The sequence below is a fragment of the Erinaceus europaeus genome, chromosome 21 (genome assembly GCF_950295315.1).
Source record: "Erinaceus europaeus chromosome 21, mEriEur2.1, whole genome shotgun sequence".
NCBI classification, from domain to species: Eukaryota; Metazoa; Chordata; class Mammalia; order Eulipotyphla; family Erinaceidae; genus Erinaceus; species Erinaceus europaeus.
Window position 1 is genome coordinate 18,368,326 of NC_080182.1, and position 26,802 is coordinate 18,395,127.

The 26,802-nt window shown below is 37.4% G+C and overlaps 1 protein-coding gene across 11 annotated transcripts in view; it reads left to right on the forward strand.

The window, feature by feature from the left end:
- The window catches only part of RBMS3 (RNA binding motif single stranded interacting protein 3), a 1,638,617-nt gene that overhangs the window by 697,085 nt on the left and 914,730 nt on the right, over window positions 1-26,802 (forward strand). For all 11 annotated transcript variants that reach the window (XM_060180467.1, XM_060180472.1, XM_060180474.1 and 8 more), the window contains exon 3: window positions 6,364-6,537. In XM_060180467.1, the coding sequence (XP_060036450.1) occupies window positions 6,364-6,537 (174 nt within the window). The remainder of the gene's footprint in view (window positions 1-6,363; window positions 6,538-26,802) is intronic.

Below are 26,802 nucleotides of genomic sequence, written 5' to 3' on the forward strand. Positions count from 1 at the left end.
ACTGTATGCGTTTCCTTTGTTTTGGACTTCATATAAATGAAATCACGTGGAGCTATTATTCTGTCTCCAGTCTTTTATTTGGCATAATCTCAAGATACATTCATGTACTGGTGAGCAACAGAAGTGTGTTCAACTTTATTGCCAAGTGACATGCCATTATATGAATGAACTGTCACTTTTTATTATCCATTTTCTTGGTGATATATTATCCATTTTCTTGGTGACAGACATTTGAGTAAGTTACAGGGTGGAACTATTTTGAGTAAGAGTACTATACTAATTTTTATGAGAATATTTTTTATAAACACATTTTCTTTAGGGTAAATAACCAGAGATAGAATTTTTGGATCATAAAGTAGAAGTATGTTTAGTTTTCAAAGAAACTACCACGTGTGGCAATACCGTTTTACCATGCCACTGACATGATATGAGAATTCCAGGTCCTCAATTACCTCACAGATGTTTGATGCTTTGGGACTTTTTGTGTTTAGCTAGTTGAGTGAGTATGAACTAGTGTCAGTTTAGTTTTATTTTGTTTTCCTGATATATAATACTGGGACCAGGTGGTAGCACACCTGATTGAGTGCATATGCTATAATGCTCAAGAACCTGGATTCAAGCTCCTTCCTCCCACCTGCAAGGGGAAATGGTCTGCAAGTGGTGAGGCAATCCCTACGGTTGTCATTCTGTCTCTCTCCTTCCCTATTTCTCTACCCCTTCTCGATTTCTCTCTGCCTCTACTGAAATAAATAACATATTTTTTCAAAGCTGTTACTGAACACACTTTCACTCTGCTGGAAGACTATTGACTTTCAAAGGCTTGAGACAATCCTTTCATTTTTATGAAAGTCTTGCATTAATTGTATGTTTTTATTTATTTATGTTTTTACTAACTGGATATAATCCAAAAACTTTCACTTTCATTATTGAAAAAAAAAAAAAAAGAAGCAAAATTAGCATCAGCTTTTCTTTTGTGGCAGCCTCTCTATAGGGAGCTGCACTCCAGCAGTCAGGGAGAGGCCCTTCATCATCAAATTTTTTTCCCAGAAATGTCTTCATATAAGTCGTGTAAACAGTATGACATTCTACTTGTTACTATATATTAGTGCCATTTTAGATTTTATAATTACTGATCTGTATAGAAGGTTCTGTTGATGTCTGGGAATGTTCAAAACATTCCCTGTAAGTTTATGGGGATATCTTCTTCCCTTTATACTATTCTGGCTCATAAAAGACTTGGTATCATTGCTCACCTGATGGATAGTTGGGGAGATCTTTATCTTCTTTGGTTCATTGTATTTTCAAGTCCTTGCTGGTAGTGTATTTGACCCAAACTGACTAACTTTTGATACTATTCTCGGAAAATGCCAGTGTCTAAGGATTCTATGCCAAATACAAAGAAAGTCAGGAAGTCATCTACTTACAGCAGATGCTATCAATCTCATTATTTTCTGGCACTTACTTTCCCAGAGCATGCCAGCAATGTCCTGGCTTCTGCTCACTTGCTCACACTTTCTTTCTCTTTCTTTCTCCCTCTCCCTCTCCCTCTCCCTCTCCCTCTCCCTCTCCCTCTCCCTCTCCCTCTCCCTCTCCCTCTCCCTCTCCTTCTCCCTTTCCCTCTCCCTCTCTCTCTCCCTCCCTCCCTCCCTCGCTCTTGTACTTTCTTTTTGACCTATGTGTGAGGGCATCCCAGAATATAAAGGAATTTATGCTCCTAGGAGCAACCTTCAGTCAATGATTAATGGAAATAAGAGCCTAAATAACCCAACTTGATTGCATCTTGGTTAGAGTAAATGGAAGGATTACATTGTCTCTCAGAGACTTCTCATAGAATTGAGCCAGTTCTTTAAAATAATAAATTATCTGGCCATCAAAACTTGTTGGCTTTTCCTTTTTTAGGTACATTTTCTGTTCTACTGATTCTCTCTAGGGTCACTTCCAAAATGACTTACCTGTTCTCAAGCTCTTACATTGTGGTCTCCTTCCAGTGAAGCACAAATGAGACACCTGTCTGCAAAGATCTATATTGGGTCCTATGGAAATTTCTTGTCTCGTTAGAGCATAGGGCTGGCATGTCTGAGATCCTAGGTTCAGTCCTTGATCCCACCGTAAACCAGGATTTAGCGATATTTTGATACCTCTGTCTTATGAGAACAAATGACTGTGGGGAAATACATATATTTATTTTTGTTGATATATATATATATATATTTGTTGGTACATTAACATTATTGTGTGAAAGACTATGAGAATGGTGTGCCGTTCTGTTTATACTATACAATTATTTTCCTGCACAATTACATAAATTAAATAATCAAATGAACGTAACAGAAAGTCAGTAGTACAAGCGCCTTATAAGAGTTAATGACCCTTTGTACTAGTGACTAGTGGTTGAAAAGGTTTTACCAGAAAAACAAAGTTTTGCTAGACTTTTATAGGGCCATTGAACTCTACAAAATGGGATGGAGGGGAAGACATAGTGGGACGTTGTTAGTTGTGCCAATGGCATGGACGTAAAACTCATATTTTGAATAATACTCTATATGGGTATTAAAATTATGTGAAAAAATATACCTTTCAACTTGGGATAGGGTAGAATTAATGTCAAGGACTCAGAAGTTTTTCTGTGGTTGCACATTAGATTTGCATGAATTAGTCTCAGAGGTCCCAGGTTCAATTCCTGGTAATAGCATATGCAAACAATTATAGTAAAGATAAATGGTTTAACATTCTAAGACTCCTTTGCTTCGAAATATTTACAAAACATTAACAATAATAGATACATTATGTGGACATGAAATTTTAGACTAAACAGTACATCCATTTCATACTATCGACATTAATTTAAACTTTGCTTCCATTTGTGGTGCTTGGTTATACAGAAGATGTTTTAATTTTGGTGACTGGATTTAGGAAAGAGTTTGCACTGTTAAATTATATTCATTTTCTTTGAAGTGATACTCAAATCTCTGACAATGAGTAAAAGGGAGAGTTTAAAGAACAAAGAAAACAAAGCTGATGATTAAACCCTGACAAAAAGATCTGACTTAGGGAGAACTAAGAGACAGAAAAGCATGTAGGTGACACAAAAATAGTCAGAAGGGTCATGGAGTCAAAAGGAAAGATGATTGCAATGATGAGGGGATAAGTACTGTTAGAGCCTTCAAATATAAAGGAGGATGAAGACCCCCTTGAGATGTGAGAAAGGTAATAGATGATCTTGATCTCATTAGGCTCTCAGCCCTGTTAGAGAGTTGAAATTTACATATAAAGGGAATAATGCAAAACAATGTAGTCAGGTGCTAAAATATTTGAGCCACAAATATTTTAGCAAGAGCTTTGTGAGAGCAGGTAGTTAAGGAGTCAGCATAAGCCTGTAGAAATGGAATGGGACCAGGAACCAGATGTAACTTCACCCTGAATTCTGCTAACTAGAAAGAGAATGAAATCTGCAGGAAGAGCACTGTGAATAAAATCATTGAGGAGAAATCTGAAGCTATTTGGAAATATAATTAAACTAAGAGATAAAGGTATTTATAAACCTAATTATGCGTACCATGCCTGGTTTCCCAAGAATCTTTTGGCCAAGCTAGCTTAAATGTAAGCATAAGATATTGGGTTGTTAGAAAAATTTTTGTGTAGAAAATACTTCATGGCAGGGGCCAGGCAGTGGCACAGTGGATTAAGCACACATGGAGTGAATTGCAAGTACTGGAGTAAGGATCCCAGTTCGACCCCCCCCCCCCAACTCCCCACCTGTAGGGGCTCCTGTCACAGGCGGTGAAGCAGATTTGCAGGTGTCTGTCTCTCTCTCTCCCCACTCTGTGTTCCCCTCCTCTCTTGATTTCTCTCTGTCCTATCCAAGAACAGCAGCAAAAACAACAACAAGGCCAACAAAAATAGGAAAAATGGCCTCCAGGAGCAAGAATTCACAGTGCAGGCACCGAGCCCCTAAGGATAACCCTGGCGACAAAGAAAGAAAGAAAGAAAGAAAGAAAGAAAGAAAGAAAGAAAGAAAGAAAGAAAGAAAGAACCATGGCTTTTCCTCTTATCAAACAGATAAAAGGATTTAACCATGTTTATTCTTGAAGAAACTATGCTATGACATTAGTTGAGCTAGTGAGGGTGGCTGATTTTAAGTAACCAGAGATGCAGAACAGAGACTAAAACACTTTGGGATCCAATGATAGTTTTGTTTTTAGGATGAATCTTTGAAATCATAGTATTTGTGGCATAGTAACATGTTTTCAAAAATGTATGGAGCTTCCATAATTTAGGAACAAGCACAAATATCCTGACTTTACAAAAGCCGAGGTATTTTGGGAGCAGTAAGTTTGTTTCTTGCTATGATTGCTTAAGCCGCTGCACTATACCGCCTGGCCCAAAAGTTTTCTTCTTTAACACAAGTTTAGCCTAGCTAAGTGTGCAGTGTTGTATATGTTTATACTATATATATATAATTTGTCTGTGCCTGTTAGTGAACTGTGGAACTTTTGTTTAACTTACAAGATTACAGTGATGATGAGAATGGGAATGGGAAAATAAAGATAAACAAATAAGATTTTGTACCTTAACACAGAAATATTCTTTAAGTTTGGTTTTAAGATTTTTATTTATTTATTTATTTACCCTTTTGTTGCCCTTGTTGTTTTTTATTATTGTTGTAGTTATTATTGTTGTTGTTGTTGATGTCGTCATTGTTGGATAAGACAGAGAGAAATAGAGAAATGGAGAGAGGAGGGGAAGACAGAGAGAGGGAGAGAAAGAGACATCTGCAGACCTGCTTCACCGCCTGTGAAGCCACCCTCCCTGCAGGTGGGAAGATAGGGGCTTGAACTGGGATACTTATGCTGGTCCTTGCACTTCGTGCCACTTGCACTTGTTTTAAGATTTTTTTTTAAGTTTTACATTGATTTGTCTTATGATTCTTATAGAAGAAACAAAAAAAAGAAGATACATGGCTTGTTTAACTACTGGTTTGCATATTAGTTTCTCTTTTTAAACATTTTGTAGCTATTGTGATCAAAATGGCTCTATCCATGGGCCACCTGGTGGTACAAATGGTTGAGAGCAGACATTATAGTATATTATAGTGCACAAGGACCCAGTTTCAAACCCCTGACCCCCACCTGCACCAGACAAGCCTCACGAGTGGTGAAGCAGTGCTACAGATATTTTTTTCCTCCCTCTCTACCTCTCCCTTCTCTCACTCATTTTTTCTCTTATCACTATCCCAAATAAATAAAAATAAATAATTTAAAAAATGATCCTACCTAGTACACTTGAATTGCTGCAGTTCTTACTTTCTTTTGATTACTCCAGGATGACCAAATCTGCCTTGAGGAAGGTTGTTCCATTAAGTATCAAGGGAAGCCAGAACCTAGTCTAGTGCAAAACACAATCTAGAATGAAATTTTCTTCCTCACTAGGTTTCCTGAATATAATGGCAATGACATCAAAACATTTCCCAGTAATTGGGTTGGCATAGACCCACAGATTTATAAATAGAACGTATTGTGCAGGTGACCATGCTCCTTGGATAAGTAACTATTGCAATTTGATGATAGAACGTGCTCTCTGAAAAGAAACTATTATGTCTTATATGCCATCTAAGGATAAAGAAGGACAGAAGATACAAATGAGTTTTGTTTTCACCTCATACTACCCTATATACAATTATGAACAACTCTCTAGTAATTATCATCTGGCAAAATGGTGTTTTCCTAGTCCTCTATTTTTAATTACATCAGTAGGACCAGTTAGGGGTAAATGTTGATTTCAAACCCCTCTTCATTTTTCTGTCTTTAGTCACTGGAATGGTGACATGTTGAAATATGTCCAGATTTCTTCTGTTATCTCCCACAGGAGAGCAATAGAGCCCTGGAATTTGACGACCATTAAGAGCTAAGAACTAATCTGGGCCTCAATCCAGTTCTCACAAACTAAGGTCTTTTTTTTTTTTTTTTTTTATTGCATTCAGCTGAAACTAATGGCAAGCTGCTAACGTAGAGGCAGTGATGAAAGTGCATTTGCATAATTGAAAATGTCACCATTGTTGTCACCACTAAAATATATATCACTTCTGAAAGATAGAATTGTGTGTTGTTACTAGTAAAAAAAAATGTTTCAATAAGATTCATTTCAATGAGTCTGTATGCTTTGTGATGCACTCAAAATTCCAGTAGTAAGGAATACTTCTATCCTAGTCAGAATAATATTTAAGACTTCCTTTTATCAAATTTGTCAGTTCCCTTAAGCAGCCTTTTGTGCTACAGTGATACAGGAGAATACAGGCTGCTATATAGAAGGGACTTGGGTTTTATATAGAGCTGAATTTACATTGCATTTCTTTCTTCTTGATAGTCTAGCTCCGCAGTGAGAGCCTATCAAACCAGTAAGTCACGAGTGACCATGAGCCCTGGCTTCAGCTCCCAGTGGAACAGCAGTCAACCAGCCTGGAATACATACTCCTTTCCAAGAGCAAGCTTGCACTATCAGTCTCATGCCAGCTACACTTACTGTACTGGACACCCTGCTGTGAGTACCCTATTTTTCTGTAGATAATAAATTCCATGTTCTATGCAAGTACATTTTGAATGCAGAGTTCACTTCTATCACTTGGATTGGTTTGGGGTTTGTCAGTGTCCTAACTCTTCGAAGGCAAGAAATTTTGTTCTTGAGTAGCTGAGCTAAACCATGAAGAGTGTCCATGTACAGGCTTTGGCCATCTTTGTGAAATTGATCTTTCCTTTAAAGATATTTTAGTTTAAAGGGGTTAATACAAATGTGAGGAAATTATGTGTGGCAACTGAAAATATATGTATCTGGTTTCCTTTTTCTGGATTCTGCCTGGCTGTTGATGATTTCAGTTGGCTGCTTTTGAGGTTCGACATTGTATTTTTCAAAATGACCTGAATGTATACTCACTTTTCATTAATAACGTTGTTATGGGAGTCAGGCGGGTTAAGCACAGGTGGCACAAAGCGTCAAGGACCAGCGCACGGATCCCAGTTCGAGCTCTTGGCTCCCCACCTGCAGGGGAGTCACTTCACAAGCGATGAAGCAGGTCTGCAGGTGTCTATCTTTCTCTCCCCCTCTCTGTCTTCCCCTCCTCTCTCCATTTCTCTCTGTCCTATCCAACAACGATGGCATCAGTAACAACAACTATAGCAATAAACAACAAGGGCAACAAAAGGGAATAAATAAGTAAATATTTTTAAAAGTATGACACAGAACTCTGAGTATATTGAGCATTGACTTAAGGGTTGAGAGAAACAGACATGTGGGGAGGGATTAACTCTTGGAATCTGAGAACTTATTAGGATAGGTAATAGTGTTGAAGAAATGGCTTCATGATAGAGCATAGGGTTCACATATGCCAGAGCTGAGTGATGTTCGGTTCTGTCTCTTTTCCTCTCCCTTTCTAGTAGCATAATCTAGAATAAGATACCTGTTTTTCTGTGTTCTATCAATCCTTATGAGCTAAGATTGTTGTGTTACTATAAAGCAAAGCACCATTGCACACTTAGCATCATAATAAATATTCAATGCTGAAAATCCGAACACAAGACTCCTAGAATAAGGAGAGACATTAGCTGTAAGTCATAAATGGATCTCATACTATCTCCTCCAGTTGTTAGTAATTGTAGATGTGGATTCTTTATTCATTAAGAAATCCCACTGTGGACTTACTCACTTTAGTTATCATCTTTGTGTTTCAAGGTTACTATAGAATTATAAAATGTTCCAGGCATCTAAATGGAGAGAATGTACCCCAGATATGTCATAAAGACACTTAAAAGAAGTTTCAAGAAATCCACTCAAAATGTAAAGTAGTATAACTTTGTTAAAATTTGATTTGAAAAGAACTGTCAAAATTTGAATTCTGGGCAGAGGATAGATAGCATAATGGTTATGCAAACAGACTCTCATGCCTCAGTCTCCAAAGTCCCAGGTTCAATCCTCTGCACCACCATAAGCCAGAGCTGAACAGTGCTCTGATTAAAAAATTAAAAAAAAAAAAAAAGAATTCCACATACCTTAAACCTAATAATTAAAATTATTATTATTGCCATTGTTGATGCAATTCGTTGTTGGATAGGACAGAGAGAAATGGAGAGAGGAGGGAAGACAGAGAGGGGGAGAGAAAGATAGACACCTGCAGACCTGCTTCACCGCCTGTGAAGCGACTCCCCTGCAGGTGGGGAGCCGGAGGCTCGAACCGGGATCCTTATGCCGGTTCCTGCGCTTTGCGCCACATGCGCTTAACCCACTGCGCCACCGCCCGACCCCCTGCACTTCATATTCTTATAGGTCTCAAGGCTATCTAAATGTACCTGACACTTATTGAGCTCTTTATATTTTCCAGTATCTGAGGGTCAGGTGGCAGTGCAGTGGGTTAAGCGCACATGGCGTGAAGTGCAAGGACCAGTGCAAGGATCCTGGTTCGAGCCCCTGGCTTCCCACTTGCAGGGGGGTTACCTCACAAGCAGTGAAGCAGGTCTGCAGGTGTCCGTCTTCCTCTTCCCCTCTACTGTACCCTCCTTTCTCAATTTCTGTCTGTCCTATCCAACAACAACAACAGCAATAGCAACAAGAGCAACAAGGACAACAAAAAATGGGAAAAAATTGCCTCCAGGAGCAGTGGATTTATAATACAGGCACCAAGCCCCAGCAATACCCTTGGAGGCAAAAGAAAAAAAAAAAAGATTAAATGCATATTTTCCAGTATCTGTACCAAACACATGTATTAAGTTTTACAGATATTCAGAATAGCACTATGAGGTAGATTCTCTTCCTACCATGATTTTTAAAATTAATGGAAAGAAGTTCAGAAAATTAATTTTCCTGCCCCAAGTTATATAGCTAGTAGTAGGACCTGAGGTTTAAATGTGAGCTCTTATCCATTATATTCTATATTCCCTTGTCATGGAATCACTTTCATTAATCTTTATTTATTTATTAGAGACAGCCAGAAATCGAGAGGGAGGGGTGATAAAGAGGGAGAGACAGAGAGACACCTGCAGCCCTACTTCACCACTCGCAAAGCTTTCCCCATGCAGGTGGGGACCGGGGGCTCAAACCCGGGTCCTTGCACATTGCAACATGTGCACTCAACCAGGTGCGCCACCGCCCGGCCCCGGAATCACTTTCATTAAAAAAAGGAAAAAAAGAAAAAAAAAGATTTGTAAGAGGGAGGGACAGATAGAATCACAGACTGAAATAACTACTCCATTGCATGCAGTGCTGGGAGTTGAACACTAAGCTCCATTCATTCAAAGAATCCACTTTAGCTACATTGCTACTTCTCTGGCTATCCTATACTATCCTATGCCTTTATTCACATGTTGATGATAATTATGTGACTTTTTTCCCCAGACAAAAGTTTTTAGACTCATTTAGTTAAATGAGTATTTCTTAGAGTAGTACTAAGCCAGTCCTTGATGCTTTGTGCCACCTACACTTAACCTGCTGCACTACCGCCCGACTCCCCCTACCATTATTTTAACTTTTAAAATACTTTTTATGAGATTCTCCTCCTGTTCATGTAGAATCAACTTTTGAATTGAACAAAAGGGCCCATTTAGCTCTATCTCCTATTAAGATTTTTATCATCTGAAAATCAACTAGCAGTTTATTATAGGGAGACTTTCAGAGCTGGATTATTATGATAACATCCAAAAGTGTTGACTAGTTCATGAATTTAACTTGGGTCTATATTGTAAGCCAAAGTACTGAAGAAATATTTTGAGTTCCAAAATCTGAACTAAAATTCCATAGCTCTTGTGAAGTTTAAGATCCACAAAACCTTTTTTCGGTTGTTGTTAAAACCGTAGAGGTAAAATCATTGCCTAAGTAGATTGACAACATTTTTCTTGAGTCATATCATTTGGTAGCCTTCAGTGAAACTGTGAAAGTTCTGTGTGCCATAAAAAAAAAATAGAAATTTTACTCTCAGTTGCTAGTTTGATAGATTTTCCTCATATCCTGGAGTTACAATGATGTGAGACAATGCGATTTCTGTAGAGTAGGTTACTCTGACTCAAGGGATTCTCCTCCTCACCCTCTGATTCCACTCTCCAGATATTTAAGGATCCTGATACCTTACTACTGTCTAGTTAGTGAAGTTGAAATTGGTCATCTTTTTAACATTGTAGAATATATATTAGGCATATATATATGTGTATATATATATAACTATGGAAGTATTCTCAGAACCCTTTTGTATATTACTGTATTAGGTTCCTATGGCTATTGTACAAAAATATCTCAAGGGATTTTAAACAACACACATTTTAAATTTTGTACAGTATAGAGGATAGATATCAAAGTGGGTTCCCTGGGCTGAAATCAAACTGTCAGCGGGCATTTCCTTACCTTTTCTAGCTTCTATAATTACATTCCTTCCATATCTTGACTTCTGGTCTTTTCTTTCATCTTCAGAAGCATAACATCTTCAACTCTGTCCCTGCTCTATCTTTGCATGGCCTTCTTCTTTTCTGTCTGTAGTCACCTATCTTTCTGCTTAGAAAGACCCGATCACTTTAAGTCCCCATTCAAATAATCCAGTATAATCTCCTCCCTTTATTATTTTTTTTTTAATTTTTATTTTTTACTTACTTACATTCACGAAATTCCTTTTGCATATGAAGCAACACTCACAGGTTTCAACGATTAGGTCATGGACATCTGTGTGGATTGCCATGTAAGCTATTACAATCACAATGTTACTCAATCAAACCTCTGAGCCATTAGGCAAACATTTAGGGCTTCTTGAAATTGATGAGATTTCTCACTGGGGGAAAGGCATCCTTTGAGTAATAGAGGACTGAAATGGATATCCTGAGGTATTTCACAAGTATTGAAACTCACACATGTTTTATTTTTCTGACATCCACTCTTTTTCCACTTCTAAAATGAACAAGATGTCAACAGTTCTCTGGGAAATCACTTCAATAGATTAAATAAAAATGTGAAAACAAGTTTATGGAATCTGTACTGGGTGTTGAGGAGATGACATAGTGATAAAGTGCACACTTTGCATGCATGAGGTGCTCAGTTCAATCCCCAGCAATGCATAAAATGGTTTTGTTCATTAATCCTTTCTTAAATAAAAAATTTAAAAAAAAAGAAAAAAAAAGTAAAGTAGTTCTCTGGTCTTTCTTTACCTCTAATTTTTAAAAGATGAAAAACCAAAAAGTTCTACCGCTATGTATTTCAGTAAATGAAGAAACCATAAAGACTATGAGGGCCTCTTCTGCCAGAAGATGGCAAAACTTAACATAAAAATATTTAAGCAGGGGGTCGGGCGGTGGCGCAGTGGGTTAAGCGCATATGGCACAAAGCGCAGGGACCGGCCTAAGGATCCCGGTTCGAGCCCCCGGCTCCCCACCTGCAGGGGAGTCGCTTCACAGGCGGTGAAGCAGGTCTGCAGGTGTCTATCTTTCTCTCCCCTTCTCTGTCTTCCCCTCCTCTCTCCATTTCTCTCTGTCCTATCCAACAACGAATTGCGTCAACAAGGGCAATAATAATAACCACAACGAAGCTACAACAAGGGCAACAAAAAGGGGGAAAAGATTGGCCTCCAGTAGCAGTGGATTCATGGTGCAGGCACCGAGCCCAGCAATAGCCCTGGAGGAGGAAAAAAAAAAAAAATTAAGCAGTGCTGTGCTTAGCTAAAAATTCAAATATTTAATATAGCATATTTGATTATATAAGTTAAAGCTTTACTGTGTAAATGTCTACCTAATCATAACATTTATTTAGTTATTCTGATAGTTTCCAGTGTATTGGCTAGATTTGATCTTTCATTGGGTACATTGGTCACTAGTTACATGATAACTTTGTTTGCTTCACAACTTAATGTAAGGAACTGCAATAATTCTCAGGTAGTTTTCTAGGACTTGATAGCTTTTATCCTTACCAGGTCTTTGCTGCTCTGGGCTGACTTTTTATTTCTTTCTTTTTTTAATTTTAATTTAATTTTTATTTTTTTAATTTAAGAAAGGAGACATTAACAAAACCATAGGATAAGAGGGGTACAATTCCACACAATTCCCACCACCAGATCTCCATATCCATCCCCTCCCTTGATAGCTTTCCCATTCTCTATCCCTCTGGGAGTACGGACCCAGGGTCATTGTGGGTTGCAGAAGGTGGAAGGTCTGGCTTCTGTAATTGCTTCCCCACTGAACATGGGCATTGACTGGTCAATCCATACTCCCAGTCTGCCTCTCTCTTTCCCTAGTAGAGTGGGTCTCTGGAGAAGCAGAGCTAACAGTACACATCGGTTGGGTCATCTGTCCAGGGAAGTCTGGTCGGCATCATGCTGGCATCTGGAACCTGGTGGCTGAAAAGAGAGTTAACATACAAAGCCAAACAAATTGTTGAACAACCATGGACCTAAAGACTGGAATAGTGCAGATGAAGTGTTGAGAGGTATTCCCTGCAGGCTCTTGTGTACTTCAGCTTTCAGGTATATATTTTGCCCTAGTTTATGGGCACGTTTGAACATTTGCTCTATCTCAGGGGACCTGGACTATATCTAGGTTTGGGGACTTCATTGGGGAGTGGAACACCTGGAATGGAATTAGAGAATACTATGAAAGGAAAGGTCTCACCCAAGTGATGAAGCTGAAAGGTTGTCATTCCACACCTGAAGTCTCTGGACACAGTTTGAAGTCAAGCATGCTGGTGTGGCACTCGTTGCGTTGATTGGGTTGTTATCCGCGGATGCAGTATTATTTGATTTGAATTGAGAGAAGCATGCAGGAAAGTGGGCCCCACCCTAAGGTTCCAGGACTTGGGGAAATATAGGCTCTATAATGGAAATGTGAGGTTCCTGCTGTCTTAGGGTTCAAGAAGACAATAGTTATTGTTATCATCACATTATTTGGTGGTTGGGCTAACTTTGGAAAGTCCCTTTGTTAGGGTTTGGGGTATAATACCCAGCATCTTGTATAGAGCTGTGCTACCACTTGCTTCTGTTCTCCCTGGTCAACTTTTTCTTTCTTCTTCTTCAGATAGAAGAATAGAGACGGGGAGAAGTAGAAAGATATCACGATAACAAAGTTTTCTTTAATATAGCAGGGACCAGGCTTGAGCCTGGGTCATGTACATGGCAAAAAAAAAAAAGAAAAGAAAAAAAAAAGATGCACTTTCCCTGGTGAGGTATTTTACTGGTCTCAACCTGATAGTTATTAAGTTAGTTGGCATCATTCACTGCACTGACACACACTATCTCTCTGATCTCCCTGCATTTAATCCTTACACGTGTCTATCCCCACTCACAGCTAAATGAGGTTATCAATTGTGTGATTCTATGGAAAATGGAGAGGAGACGGAAGTGGGAAAAGATGTAACATGAACAGGGATTATTTGATACTCATTGTTGAGTCTTTGTATCATTTTTTCTTTCTTTAGTGAGGATGCTTGTCATAATTCTCTGTCCCATAAGGCCAGTGAGGAGACAGCCATGAACTATGTGCTAACCATGGGGTAATGAATGGCCAGGAAGAATGCAGTTATAGTAGAGGCAGTGTGGTAAACTTCATCTGTGTGAACCCCCATTTCATTAATGAATAAGAATGAATGAATACATTTTCTGCTCAAGGTCCATACCTAAGGTAGCAGCAGTTCAGTTTTATCTAGAAGTTTGTTAGAAATGTTTCGGCTTCCCAGGTGTCCAACAAGAGATAAGTGACTGAGTAAGTTGTGGTATATATATATATATGTATATATATATATACATATATATATATGTATATATATGTATATATATATAATAGTCTACTTAGCTATTAAAAATAGTGAATCCACCTTCTTCTCTCCATCTTGGATGGAACTTGAAGAAATTATGTTAGGTGAGATTGGTCAGAAACAAAAGGATGAATATAGGATGATACCAATCATAGAAGTTGAAAAACAAGATCAGAAGGGAAAACAGTAAGCAGAACTTGGACTGGAGATTGTGTACTGCGCTAAAGTAAAAGACTCTGGGTGGGGGAGAAAGGATTTGGGTCCTAAAATATAATTGCAGAGGAGGACCTAGTGGGGGTTGAATTGTTATGTGGAAAACTCGGAGATGTTATGCGTGTACAAACTATTGTATTTTACTGTCGACTGTAAACCATGACTCCCCCAATAAAGAAATTTTAAAAAGAAAAAAAAAAAAAGAAATGCTTCATCTTAAATATACTAAGTCATATTCTATATGACTCTAGTTTATTTGTATGCACATGAAAATTTGAAAATATATATAAACAATAACTTATCACCTTGATGTATATATACGAAGTGATTATTAGAAAAAAAAATGACCAGTGGAGGCTCAGACCTAGGTGATTTTGCCTTTACTAGAATTTTCTAAATTTTCTCTCTAAAAAGCAAACCGGGGTGATGGTGCACCTGGTTGAGCACACATGTCACAATGTGCAAGAACCTGGGTTTGAGCCCCTGGTTCCCAACTGAAGAAGGAAAGCTTTGTGTGTGGTGAAGCTGTGTTGTAGGTGTCTCTGTCTCTTTCCCTTTCCTCTTGATTTCTGACTGTTTCTATCCAATAAATAAATAAAGATAAAAAATAAAGTAAAAGCAAATCTCCTCAGAATACAAAAATCACATACTAAAATTGAACTTGTTTTTGTAACTGTTAAAAGCCAGACTGGAATCAACTGAAATACTTCTACTGTGTGACTGGTATCTTGCTCCTCTTTATACATATCTTGGTCTTACTAACAGAAGTGCCCACCTTCTTTTGCAAAAACTTCTAAGAGTTAAGACTTAAGACTTGAATCACTAAAGTATGCTTGTTTCCTAACTGTATATTTTTGGTCATCTGGGACTGATATATATAATCTACAGCAGCAGAGTCAATGCTATACCCTTTCTTTGATTCTCTTAAACTTTGAAGGAAGTTGTATCTTCAATTGAGCATATTTTGAGTCCATACTATAAACTTGAATATTGTAGTGGATGGCCACAGTGGAAGAAGAGAAAGGAAAATAAAGTACTTATATGTTAAAAGTTGTTTAAAAGGTAAAAAAGAAGAGAGATGAGGAAAGAGACAGCAATCAAATGATTATAGTGGGTTTTGATCTAAAGACTGTAAAATAGTAAATGTTAATTCTTGAGAAACTCTAGGTTGAAGAAGTTGCCAATATGTAATGGCTAAGCATTTGGACTCTGAAATCCGATTGGCTTATGTTCACATTGTAGTTCTGTCAGTAAACTGGGTGACTTAGAATAAAGTTATCGAACCTCTCAGAGCCCATTTCCTTTTAGCAAAAAATTGAAAGTTAGAGGCCTGATGGAGGAGCACCCAGTAGAGTACATACAGTACCATGAGCAAGGATCCAGGTTCAGGCCCCCACATCTGCAGGGGAGGGGGGTTTATGAGCAGTGAAGCAGAAAAAGAGAAAGTATGCTTTATTTATCTATCTCTCTATCTCCCCCTTCCCTCTCAATTTCTCTCTATCAAAAAAGGGTGGGGACGGTGTCTTACAGCCTATTTCTTTGTGAAGATATAGTGAAATAACACCACAGGCTCAACCCTTCTAAATCAGATAGTGGATGTAAGTTACAATAAAATAAGAACTAATCTATTTTAATTTGGATAATCATAAAATGCATACAGATTTCCAGTTTCAATTATTTAGTTCCAATCTTCTTATTAATACCCAAGACTCAGATAATTGAGAACCTCTTAGGTACATGAGATGTATATATGTGTTGGACTGGAAATTTCAGCTTTTCTTCATTTGCTATTGACCGTCCATGTTTTTGTAAATCAATACTAGGAAAACATAACTTTTGACTATAGTTGATCTCCTCTTGTGGCGTCTAATATCCCAATGCCAATTGTTTCATGTAGTTTTTCTCCCTAAAGGAAGTATTTTCCAGACAACATCAAGAATTTTTTTCAACTTCTTCTTCCTGACCTTTATTTTTTCCCACATAGTATGAAAAACTAAAGTTTCATCTGGTGTGTTTTATGGCTCTGCTTGGTTCCCAGCCATGCTATTGTCCTTTCTTGTGGCCTTTCCTTTCTTCTACTAGTCCCTTACCTCATGTGGATAATCCATGGCTTGACACTATTTAATTTGAACTATCAGAAACAGATGTTCTGGGGAATAAATTCAGCCATCCATCTGGGGTTGGTCCATACTTTCTGCAACAATGGAAGCTTGAATTTTTGTTAGCATTGTTGGAACTCCAAGCAAGATTTTAAGTTGCTCAATTCTAATGCTGACAACTCTTCTTTTTTCACAAGAAGCATCCTGTTGATCATTTTCTTAATTAATAGACTTATTAAGTGCAATACAGCTTTATTTTAATAAATTTTGAGATTATCAATAAAATACAACCTTATTAAGAGAAGCTATTTTCAAAGACTTTGATACATTTCTGCTTCTACAATGTGATCCTAGCCACTGGTGTTGGTTAAATTCCACGTAAAGAATTTTATATTATGATATAATATATTAATTGATATCAATGTTAAAATGATAAGGAAAAATAAGGGTACATTGTTACAGAAATGGACATCACTTGGAAAGGCTTTGGATAGTAATCAGTGCTATTTTAAATTCTGGTGTTAACATTAGTAATTAGATTTGTATCTGTTATATCTATGATTGAAGCCTCATAAACACCGGGCTGAGCCTTTGAAAGAAGGAAGGCAAGGCATGCTTTCATTATAAGGTGTTCCTATGAAAAAGAGGAAAATGATATTTATAATCTTAAAACAAAAATGTGTCTGATTAATCTGGCTAACTCCCCTCAATTTTATAGATAAAAATCTAGCACAATTTTATCGGTTACTTTTTTAAAATTTTTTAATGTTTATTTATTTATTCCCTTTTGTTGCCCTTGTTGTTTTATTGTAGTTATTATTGTTGTCGTCATTGTTGGGTAGGATAGAGAGAAATGGAGAGAGGAGGGGAAGACAGAGAAGGGGAGAGAAAGACAGACACCTGCAGACCTGCTTCACCGCCTGTGAAGCCACTCCCTTGCAGGTGGGGAGCCTGGGGCTCAAACTGGGATCTTTATGCCGGTCCTTGTGCTTGCGCTTTGCACCACCTGTGCTTAACCATCAGTTACTTTTAAGGGAGGAACTTTCAGTGATGCCTCTTAAGGTCAAGCTCTGCTGCAGTCACAGGCAGTGAACTCGGATGGCATCAGCTTATCAACTCAGCTCATTGAAGCAGGTCTGTAGTCATTCATGTATGGTGACCCATTGCAGCTGGGTCTTTTCTTTTCAATTACAAAATTATTGCAGGTTGTTTTGGGACAGACATTCAGACTTTTCAGTTGTACACTAAAGTTATAATGAAAATCCAGCGGCCTTTTTCCCTGGTCATGGAGGCACTTTTGTTCCACAGTTCTTCAAGCTTAGATATCTATGTAAGTATTAGTAACAGAGGACATAATAGCAAAATGATACAAAACTGTGGACCTCTAAATCTATTTTATTTACTGATTTTTGGCAAAAGACAGAAATTGAGAAAGAAGGGGAGATGGGGGAGGGAGAAAGACACATGCAGTACTGCTTCACTACTCATCAAGTTCCCCCACTCGCCCCCAGGCACATTCTCACATTCATTGCAGGTTATTATTATGTTACCCTCTGTAATTCCTTGTTTCTCTCATCTTTTTTCTCCACCTGATCAATGGAGCCACCCAGAAGGTCTCTGGGACATAACAGTATCACATTTACTCAGTTCCTGCTGGGAATTCTGATACTGTCCTCAACATATTAAGGAATTTTTGGAGCAGATACAATGCATTTCCTGAATGAACTCTGTTAAGATCGAAACAGGATTTATTTTAACAGGGGTGAAACTCTAGTATGCTAAAGAGAAAGAAAGTCACCCGCAGACCTGCTTCACTGCTTGTGAAGCATCTCCCATGCAGGTGGGGAGCCAGGGACTCGAACCTGGATCCTTGCATGGGTCCTTGTGCTTGGTACTATGTGCACTTAACTGGGTTAATTACTAGTTTAATTACAATTCTGGCACTTTTACACACTCAGCACTGTATCATGAGCATGATTTCTTTATAGGAATGTAAAATCCATCTTTTTTAATTATTGCATAGAACATTTGAATATGGGTTTATAACGAAGTATGTAAATCTTCCCTTAAAGGGAGCTATTTAGATGGTCTCTAATTGTTCATTATCAACATAATGATAGAATATGTGACTGTGCATACTCATAGCACATGTGCATATGCTCGTGTCTGTGTGAGTATGTGCTTATATCCCTATCTATTTGTGAGGGTATTTTTTTAATGGAAATAATAAAAGCAATATAAAAATAAATTGCTGTAACATTTAAATTTTCTACAGTAGCAGCAAGACTCCTTCCCACCAATACTAGCCATAACATATTTCACCACACACTGACCTATATTGTATAGTGTCAGTGAGACCTTTATTAATTTGGGTAAAAAAAAAAAAAAAAAAAAGCTATTTCATTATTAAAATTTTTTATTTTCCTCATCGATGAAAAGACAAGCATTTAAGTGTTTATTAGCTATTTGTAATCTTTAAATGGAAGCGATATTTTCATTATAAAAGCAGGAGGATTATTAGTGGTATGACCTGATATTTTGACATGATTAATAATTGTATGACTTGATATGTTGATATTTGTGTGACTATTTGTACCTATGCTAAAAAAAGTCATAAACCGCACAGATATGATAACTAATTCACAGTATTTTTTTTTAAAGATTCAGTGTCTTTATTTCAAATGATATGTACATACAAAGAGTCTCACATGAGAGACAGAATGGAAGAAAGATGAACCAGAGCTACACTTTTGTACATGTAGCACCAGGGATATAAAGAGAAACCTTAGACATGGTAGTCCTGAACTTTACCAGGCAAGCCATTTCCCCAACTTTTTGGTCATTTAACAGGTGTTACACATTTAGGATTCTACTGAAATCTGTTTCATAGAAGAAGTCTTAAGTGAAAATAGTTTTCCTGTTCCTTTCATTTTCTACCTCCCTCCCCTCTTTCCTTTCTTCCAGAGCACGGCTCAGATCTGGTTTGAGTGACATTAAGGGTTGAATCTAGGAATTCAAAGCCTCAGGTGTGCGAGTACTTTTCCATACCAATTGTGCTAGCCCCTGCCTCCAGGTGAAAATAATTTTAAATGTTAATGACATTTGAAATAAAGGCATAAGTAAAACTCAGGAAAATAATACTATTCAGACAAGATTAGGCATTTGAGAGGGCATCGAGTATATCAGTTCCCTTGCTAATGCCTTATTTCTGAAGCTGGGTGATCTTCTTACACGTTTTTATACATGTTTTTCACTTTCTCAGATTAATGAAACATTTCTGGAAAAATTCAAGCCTTGGTGTTTGACTTTTTCTAATTCTACAGTGGCATATGAATAAGGATTACCACTATAAAGCTTAATGATCACATCTGAGGGGGTCAAATGCCTCTGCGTTTTGGCAGAAGTTCAGTGTGGAGATTATAAAGCCAATTCCCAGATTCTCAATGGCCTGGGTGCTTATATTTAAACCGGTCAAGACAGCCATGCCAATGATAGCAATTATTGGCGTTCTTGTGGCTCTTATTACATCACTAGTGAAAAAAAAAAAAACAACTTCTTAAAGGCATATGTAGAAAGGATGGAAAATAAGAGTGATGCATTGCTCAACAAGTCTACTCAAAACTATATACACCATTAAGAATCATTCAACTCTTCTTATTAGTTGATGAATTTTTCATATATGATGGTATAAACTTGATGATAATTGATTTTAATCAATTAATTTATTTATTGGAGAGAGAGAGAGAAATTGAGAGGGAATGGGGAAGATAGGGACAGAGACAGAAATACCTGCAGTGCCATTTCACTGTTCGTGAAGCTTTTCCCCTGCAGGTGGAGACCTTAGCTTGAATCTGAGTCTTTGCACACTCTGTGAAACCCACTCCACTTGCCCAAAGATTCAGATGCACCACCACCAGTGCCCTGATGAGAATTCGCATATTTGCATATATTCCAACACAGGTGTGATGCTCACAGTCTTTTACTTCTTATATTGAAGAAATGATTTTCTTCAATCCTCCAGTATGTATTTGTTACTAACTTCTTTGGGTAAGTGGAGTGGGCTTCATGTGTTCAAACTTTTGGACATCTGTCTCAGTTGAAAGAAAATATATTAAAGACTAATAATTGGGGCAGGGGTAGATAGCAGAATGGTTATGCAAACAGACTCTTAAGCCTGAGGCTCCAAAGTCCCAGGCTCAATCCCTTGCACCACCATAAACCAGAGCTGAGCAGTGCTCTGGTGAGGAAAAAAAAAAAAGACTAATAATTGTTATTTTTATATTAAATTTATAACTAAGATGCATAAAAATATTTCATGAAGCAGTTTGGGAGATGAATATGAAGCTCCAACTTGTTTAAACCTATGACTTTTACTGGCAAAACTTTTACTCGAAAACATGAAATAGATGTGACTTCATGTGCATAGGAGGTCCCTATATATTTAATGATATGCATTTGAACGTGATATTGGCTTTAATTTCACATTCAGGTTATCATTGTGAAGATTTACCCTGTAGAGACATTGTGTTATAGTTGTGTTCTCACTGCTATGAGTGGCAGTTAACATTTATGGCACAATTCATTTAGGTTTTAATGAGTCATTTATATTCCCTTTATGGTCCCAAATAGGAAACATTAAACATTTTCAGTGTAGGGAATGAGTTACACTGTATACCCGAATCTCTTTGATTTTTCTTTCCTATGCTAATATTCACTAGTCTCTAAACACAAGAGGTGTACTTCCCTCAACCTGTAACTTAGTTTATACCTTGGAGGTTTTTGAGTGTCACCAGTGGAATTTCTTATCACAGAGTGATGCTGTCTTCTCCAGTACATTTTGAGAGAATGTAGTTTAAGATCAGAGACTTAATTTTGTAATGTCATTATTTTGATTATTTAACAAATAATTGGTTTATATTTATTGTGTGTCCACTGTTGATCAACTCCTGTAGCTATAACAGAGTACTATGGACTGGGTTGCTTAAACAATAGGCATTACCCTTCCTTCTTTCCTTCCTTCCTTCCTTCCTTCCTTCCTTCCTTCCTTCTTCCCTTCCTTCCTTCCTTCCTTCCTTTTTTTCCCTCCTTCCTTCCTCCCTTCCTCCATCATTCACTCACTCACTCACTACCTCACTCACTGCCTCACTCACTCATTTTCTCCTTTCTTCCTTTTTTTTCCCTCCTCTCTTCCTCCTTTCCTCCATCATTCACTCACTCACTACCTCACTCATTCATTTCCTCCTTCCCTCCCTCTCTTTCCTTCCTTCCCTCCTTCTTTCCTTCCTTCTTAACTGAGAGGCAGAGAGACAGAGTAAAAGAGATCACACCACTGAAACTTCTTTAATGCTGTGGGGAACAGGTTTGAAGTTAGGTCGTGTACTTGGCAAAGCAATACACTTAAGTGACTTACTTCACCGGCCTCAACCATTTATTTTTCAAGGTTCTGAGGGCTGAGCATCTGAAAACAGTGTGTCATCTTGGTTGAGTTCTAGTGAGAGCTTCTCTTCCTGACTTTTAGACTATAGACTTTTTTGTTTCTTTGCTCACATGACTGAGGAGTAGCCTACTTGAAAAGACAGGGATAAGGGGAGAGAGATCTTTATAAAACCTCCTTTCTAAATCCTCATCTCTGAAAGCACATTAGGATTAGTGATTGAATTTGTGATTTTTGATGAAGCATGACCATTTACCCCATGACAGCTATTATGCATCAGTTTTCTGGATCCTGTAGTATGTGTGTTTGGGTATTCATATGATTGGTTGCTATAACATATTCCCAAAATCTCAGAAGTCAAACAAGAAACTATTTTTATTCATGTAAAGGTTGTTTTTTGTTATTGTTGTTTGTTATGTTTTGCTTTCCCCACACATTGATTAGGGTGCTAGTTTCATTATGCCTCTCAGCTTGGCAATTGCCTAGAGCCTTGGAGTCATCCCTAGGTCCCTCTTCATCCAACTTTCAAAGAAAGGAAATTGCAATCGATTGATCTTTGTTGACTGGATCTTCAAAGCCTGGGCCAGTGGGGGGTGGGAATGGGCGGGAGGGATGGGTCACGGTCCTTTGGTGATGGGAATGGTGTTTATGTACACTCCTAGCAAAATGTAGACATATAAATCAGTAGTTAATTAATATGAGAGGGGGAAATCAATTGTATGTCTCAAAGGTTCTCAAAAGACAAACTGAATCTTTTTAATAGATAGGCTACGTGTTTGATATGCGGACTCTCTCAAAAGCCTAGACCAAGTAGATTAGAAGCTTCCAATAGCACAGCTATATACAAGATACTGGGTACTGTACAGCAAACCATAACAAAGGGACTTTTCAAAGTTAACCCAATTAACAAATAATGTGATGATAATATTAACTATTGATTGTCTTTTTGAACCCTAAGACAGCAGGAACCTCACATCTTCACTATAGAGCCCCTACTTCCCCCAGTCCTGGCACCCTTGGATAGGGCTCACTTTCCTGTATGCTTCTCCCAATCCATACCAAATAATATTGCATCCGCCGATCACAACCTAACCAAAGCAACGATTGCCATCCCAACATGCTTCACCTCAGTGTGTATCCAGAGACTTCACGTGTGGAATGACAACCCTTCAGCTTCATTACTCGGGTGAGACCTTTCCTTTTATAGTACACTCTAATTTCATCTCAGGTAGTTCACTTTCTAACAAAGTCCCATAACCTAGACATACACCAGTTTCTGTGAGAGAGAGCGTATGTGCACACGTATCCATAAACTACTGCAAAATATATACCTGAAAGCAGGATTACACTAGAGTTTGCAGTGAGTACCTCCCTAACACTTCCTCTCCACTATTCCAATCTTGGGATCCATGATTGCTCAACAAATTGTTTGGCTTTGTATGTTAACTCTCTTTTCAATCACCAGGTTCCAGATGCCACCAGGATGCTGGCTAGGCTTCCCTGGATTGAAGACCCCACCAATGTGTCCTGGAGCTCAGCTTCCCCAGAGACACACCTTACTAGGGAAAGAGAGAGGCAGACTGGGAGTATGGACCGACCAGTCAACGCCCATGTTCAGCGGGGATGCAATTACAGAAGCCAGACCCTCTACCTTCTGCAACCCTCAACAACCCTGGGTCCATGCTCCCAGAGGGCTAGAGAATGGGAAGGCTATCATGGGAGAGGGTGGGTTATGGGGATTGGGTGGTGGGAATTGTGTGGAGTTGTACCCCTCCTACCTTATGCTTTTGTTCACTAATCCTTTCTTAAATTAAAAATTAAAAAAAAAAAAAAAAAAAGCCCACACAAAGCCATAACCACATCGTATTTGCCAGGACCTAGGCATGTGCTTATGCTGGTTATAATAAAATTATTAACATAATGAAAAGACTTATGTTCTTCAGGTAACCTTTGGTAACAGTTCTTGAAGCACTGTATTAAGAAGGTTGTAATTCCATATCTTAACTTACTGTAATTAGTATTGTGTGTGTCCATGTTTGCTAAGGGAGAAAATAAAGCTGATAGGTGAATCACTCTTAGAGGTTAAATTTAGTAAGCCACCCTTATTAAAATGAAAAAAAAAATCAATGAAATGGATTTTAAAAAGAAAACACCTGAAAACCAGTTTGAGATTTTAATTACCTGTATATTTTTTCTTCATCCTCCCAGCCCTCTAGTTCTCCATGTCTTTAAAGGCAATATCTTCAACTTGAATGAATTATTATTTTAACACCTAGTCCCATAATACAAGTAATGAAATAGATCTTACATTTGTGGTGTACAAAGGTTAGTCTCAGTCATGGACTAATTAGATTTTATATGTTCTCCTAACATCCTGTGGCTACTTTAAACACCCCTCAGAGGTTTCTTCCCCACTTGTGCAGGGGAGTTGCTGCTAAGTTAGGGAGTTGAGCACTTAATCTTCAGCAGCTAGTATAGAACTCCACACAAAAAATACTCACTAGCTATCTGCTGCCTGAATGTTGAGTGAACGTTAAATGTTGCCTAGGATAGTTTGTGTAGCTTTCTGGACTGTCAAGGTAGATACAGAAAGTTCACATTTACAGATCATAAACAAGATGGAGGAGAATTCTGGATATTCATCTGAATCCAACAATGTACGAGAAAGGGAAATTTAGATGTGATGTTATTTCTAAATAAAACTTTATGAATCTTGCATATAACCAAATGACAAGCTGGCTTTTCATGTACACAATGGGAATGAATATTAAAGTATTCATAAAGGCTAGTAGAGAAATATAGTTATTCAGATAGACTGAAGTTTTAAATTTAAAGAATGAATAGATTTTACAGACTTATCTCAGCATGTAACCAATTTTGATGAATACAGTGTAGAGCCAGGTATAGGATTCCTTTATGTAAATTATTATGGCACAGCCTATTAGAATTCTTGAAATACATTTGGCCTGTGTTTAATAAAACCTCCAACAAATTATAATTTTTCTGTCATGCCTCTGTCTTTCCATTTTTCTTTTAACTACTTATATAAGACAGACTACTCTTATTGTTGGGTGTAACTTTGAGAGAAATTTCACAATTCATTGACTTGTTTAGAGAACTATTTGAACTCTAGGAAGTACTTCCTTTCAGCTAAAACTTACAATCTTTTAAAGTTAGAGAACAATGTATGCCTTTACAATGGTATCAAAACCCTTATTAAAAGCTAACAGCGGATATCAAAATATTGATTATAAACTAGCTTCAATTTAGTGCTGATTAATAAACTAGCTGATTCAATAAACTAGCTGATTATAAACTAGCTTCAATTTAGTGCTGATTAATTATAGCATTACTTTTTATGTATTTGAACTATAGAGAAGTATTTTTATACAAGCATATTATTTTGCTTTTCTATCACAAGTACTTCATAGAGATAAAATTTATGACTTAAGGAAGCTATCCTTGGACCTCCTGAGGCTAGTATAAGAGTCCTTTGTCACTTCCAGGTATAAACAACTTTGGACAGATTCAAGAACAGCTTAATTATGAACTCAGTTATGAAAGGTTTTTGTTATTTGGGGATTCCTCAGATATTCAAACTTTTATATAAAAGCAAAATTATATAATTACCTGTTTTAAATCTTTGGGTACACCTTTCAGAGTATTTTTTCTACTTCAGTGTTTTATGTTAATTCTCCAGTCTTAGTTCTACCAAAGTTTACAGGCAGAATGAGTTCATGTGCCAAATATATATAGCAAGTGAATGCTAGAGAGAAAATAATTTACTTGAAAAGATATGAATAACAAACTAATCATGTTGTAATATTTTCCTCCGGAATTTAAACCCCAACCATAGAGATAAGAATGTTTCTGAGCTTGTTTCTGTTTGAGAAATTTAATTGACATTGGAGTGAATATTTCCTTAAGATGAATTTTTAAGTATTTTCAGGTGTAAAAATTGTCCAAGAGTCTACTTGGCCATGAAATTCACGTGATAAAATGTAACAAGAAATTTTCCTCTACAGAGTAAACAACCTCCTTCCCATGTGTTTATTGATACAAACCCTCAGTGCATTTGTTTTATGATTTAGCACAGATGGTTTCTCCCTTGTTTGAGGCTGAAAAATGGATTTCCTTTTGGCTCCCCTGGAGTTCTTTTGCTTTGATTGTTAGAGAGTAGGTGTTAGCTTTTCCTGAAAATCACACATAAAGAAAACTACTGCTATGCCTTTAAAGTGTTTTTCTGTTTGTGTATATTTCATGAAGATATGCACTGTAGTAGTATCTATAATTAGCACACATTTAACTGTATGCTCTTATAATAAGAACAATTCCCCAAGAGTCAAGAAAGGCAGATAATATGAAAGAAAAATCACAATTTGAGTCTACTATAATAAAACGAGTCTTGATAATTTAGTACTATGTGCACTTAACTATCTGTGCCAGTGCCTGGCACCTGGGTCTTGATATTTTATTGTTTTGTTTATTTTAAATATTGCATTATTACCAATATTAGATTCCAAAGAATACCACTTATCTGTGTATCACATTTTAGTAGAAATAATAAAATTAATCAAGGTCAATGGCAAGTCTGCTAATATTTCTGCGTATACAACTCCACCACTCTTGGAGGTAATGCTTTTACTTGTCTCTAAATTGAATGTGAGAGACAAAGAGATAGCGAGCACAAGAGAGACGTAGAAAAGAGAGACTTTACATCACCACTCCATTTCTCTTGAACTTTCCCCAGCATGTGCTCCCATGTGGTAGCCTTGTGCCTGGTATTGTGTGTGTCCGATCATGAGTCAGTCAGTCCCCTGAACATTTTTTAATTGTAAGAATTAAATATTTCTGTCTTATCTAAGCTATTCATAATTGCTAGATATATATCTAGCTCAATATCATTTAGTCGGCATAACTACTTTGCATTTTCTAAACCATTTAAAGTCATTACTTCAAAGTCATCATAACAATACCATACAGTACAGAGTGTTACAGTTTCTAATGTGATAATAGAACCAAACAAACAAAGGGCTTGAGTGGTTTGCCTTACACGATCTAAGGTTTAGTGAACAGAATTAATCAATATTGTTTGTTTATGTTTTTGTGAAATTAATTCCATCTGCTGAGGCATAGCATTTAGACAGATTCCCTCATCATTATACTGTACATTTTCCAGCCAGGAACATCTTCACCCTGGGCATTTTACACCTGAGACAAACCTCGTGACTGACTTATAGGAGTAAACACTAACATTTATTGAGTGTGTTTTATGTCTGACAATGAAGAAAATTCTTT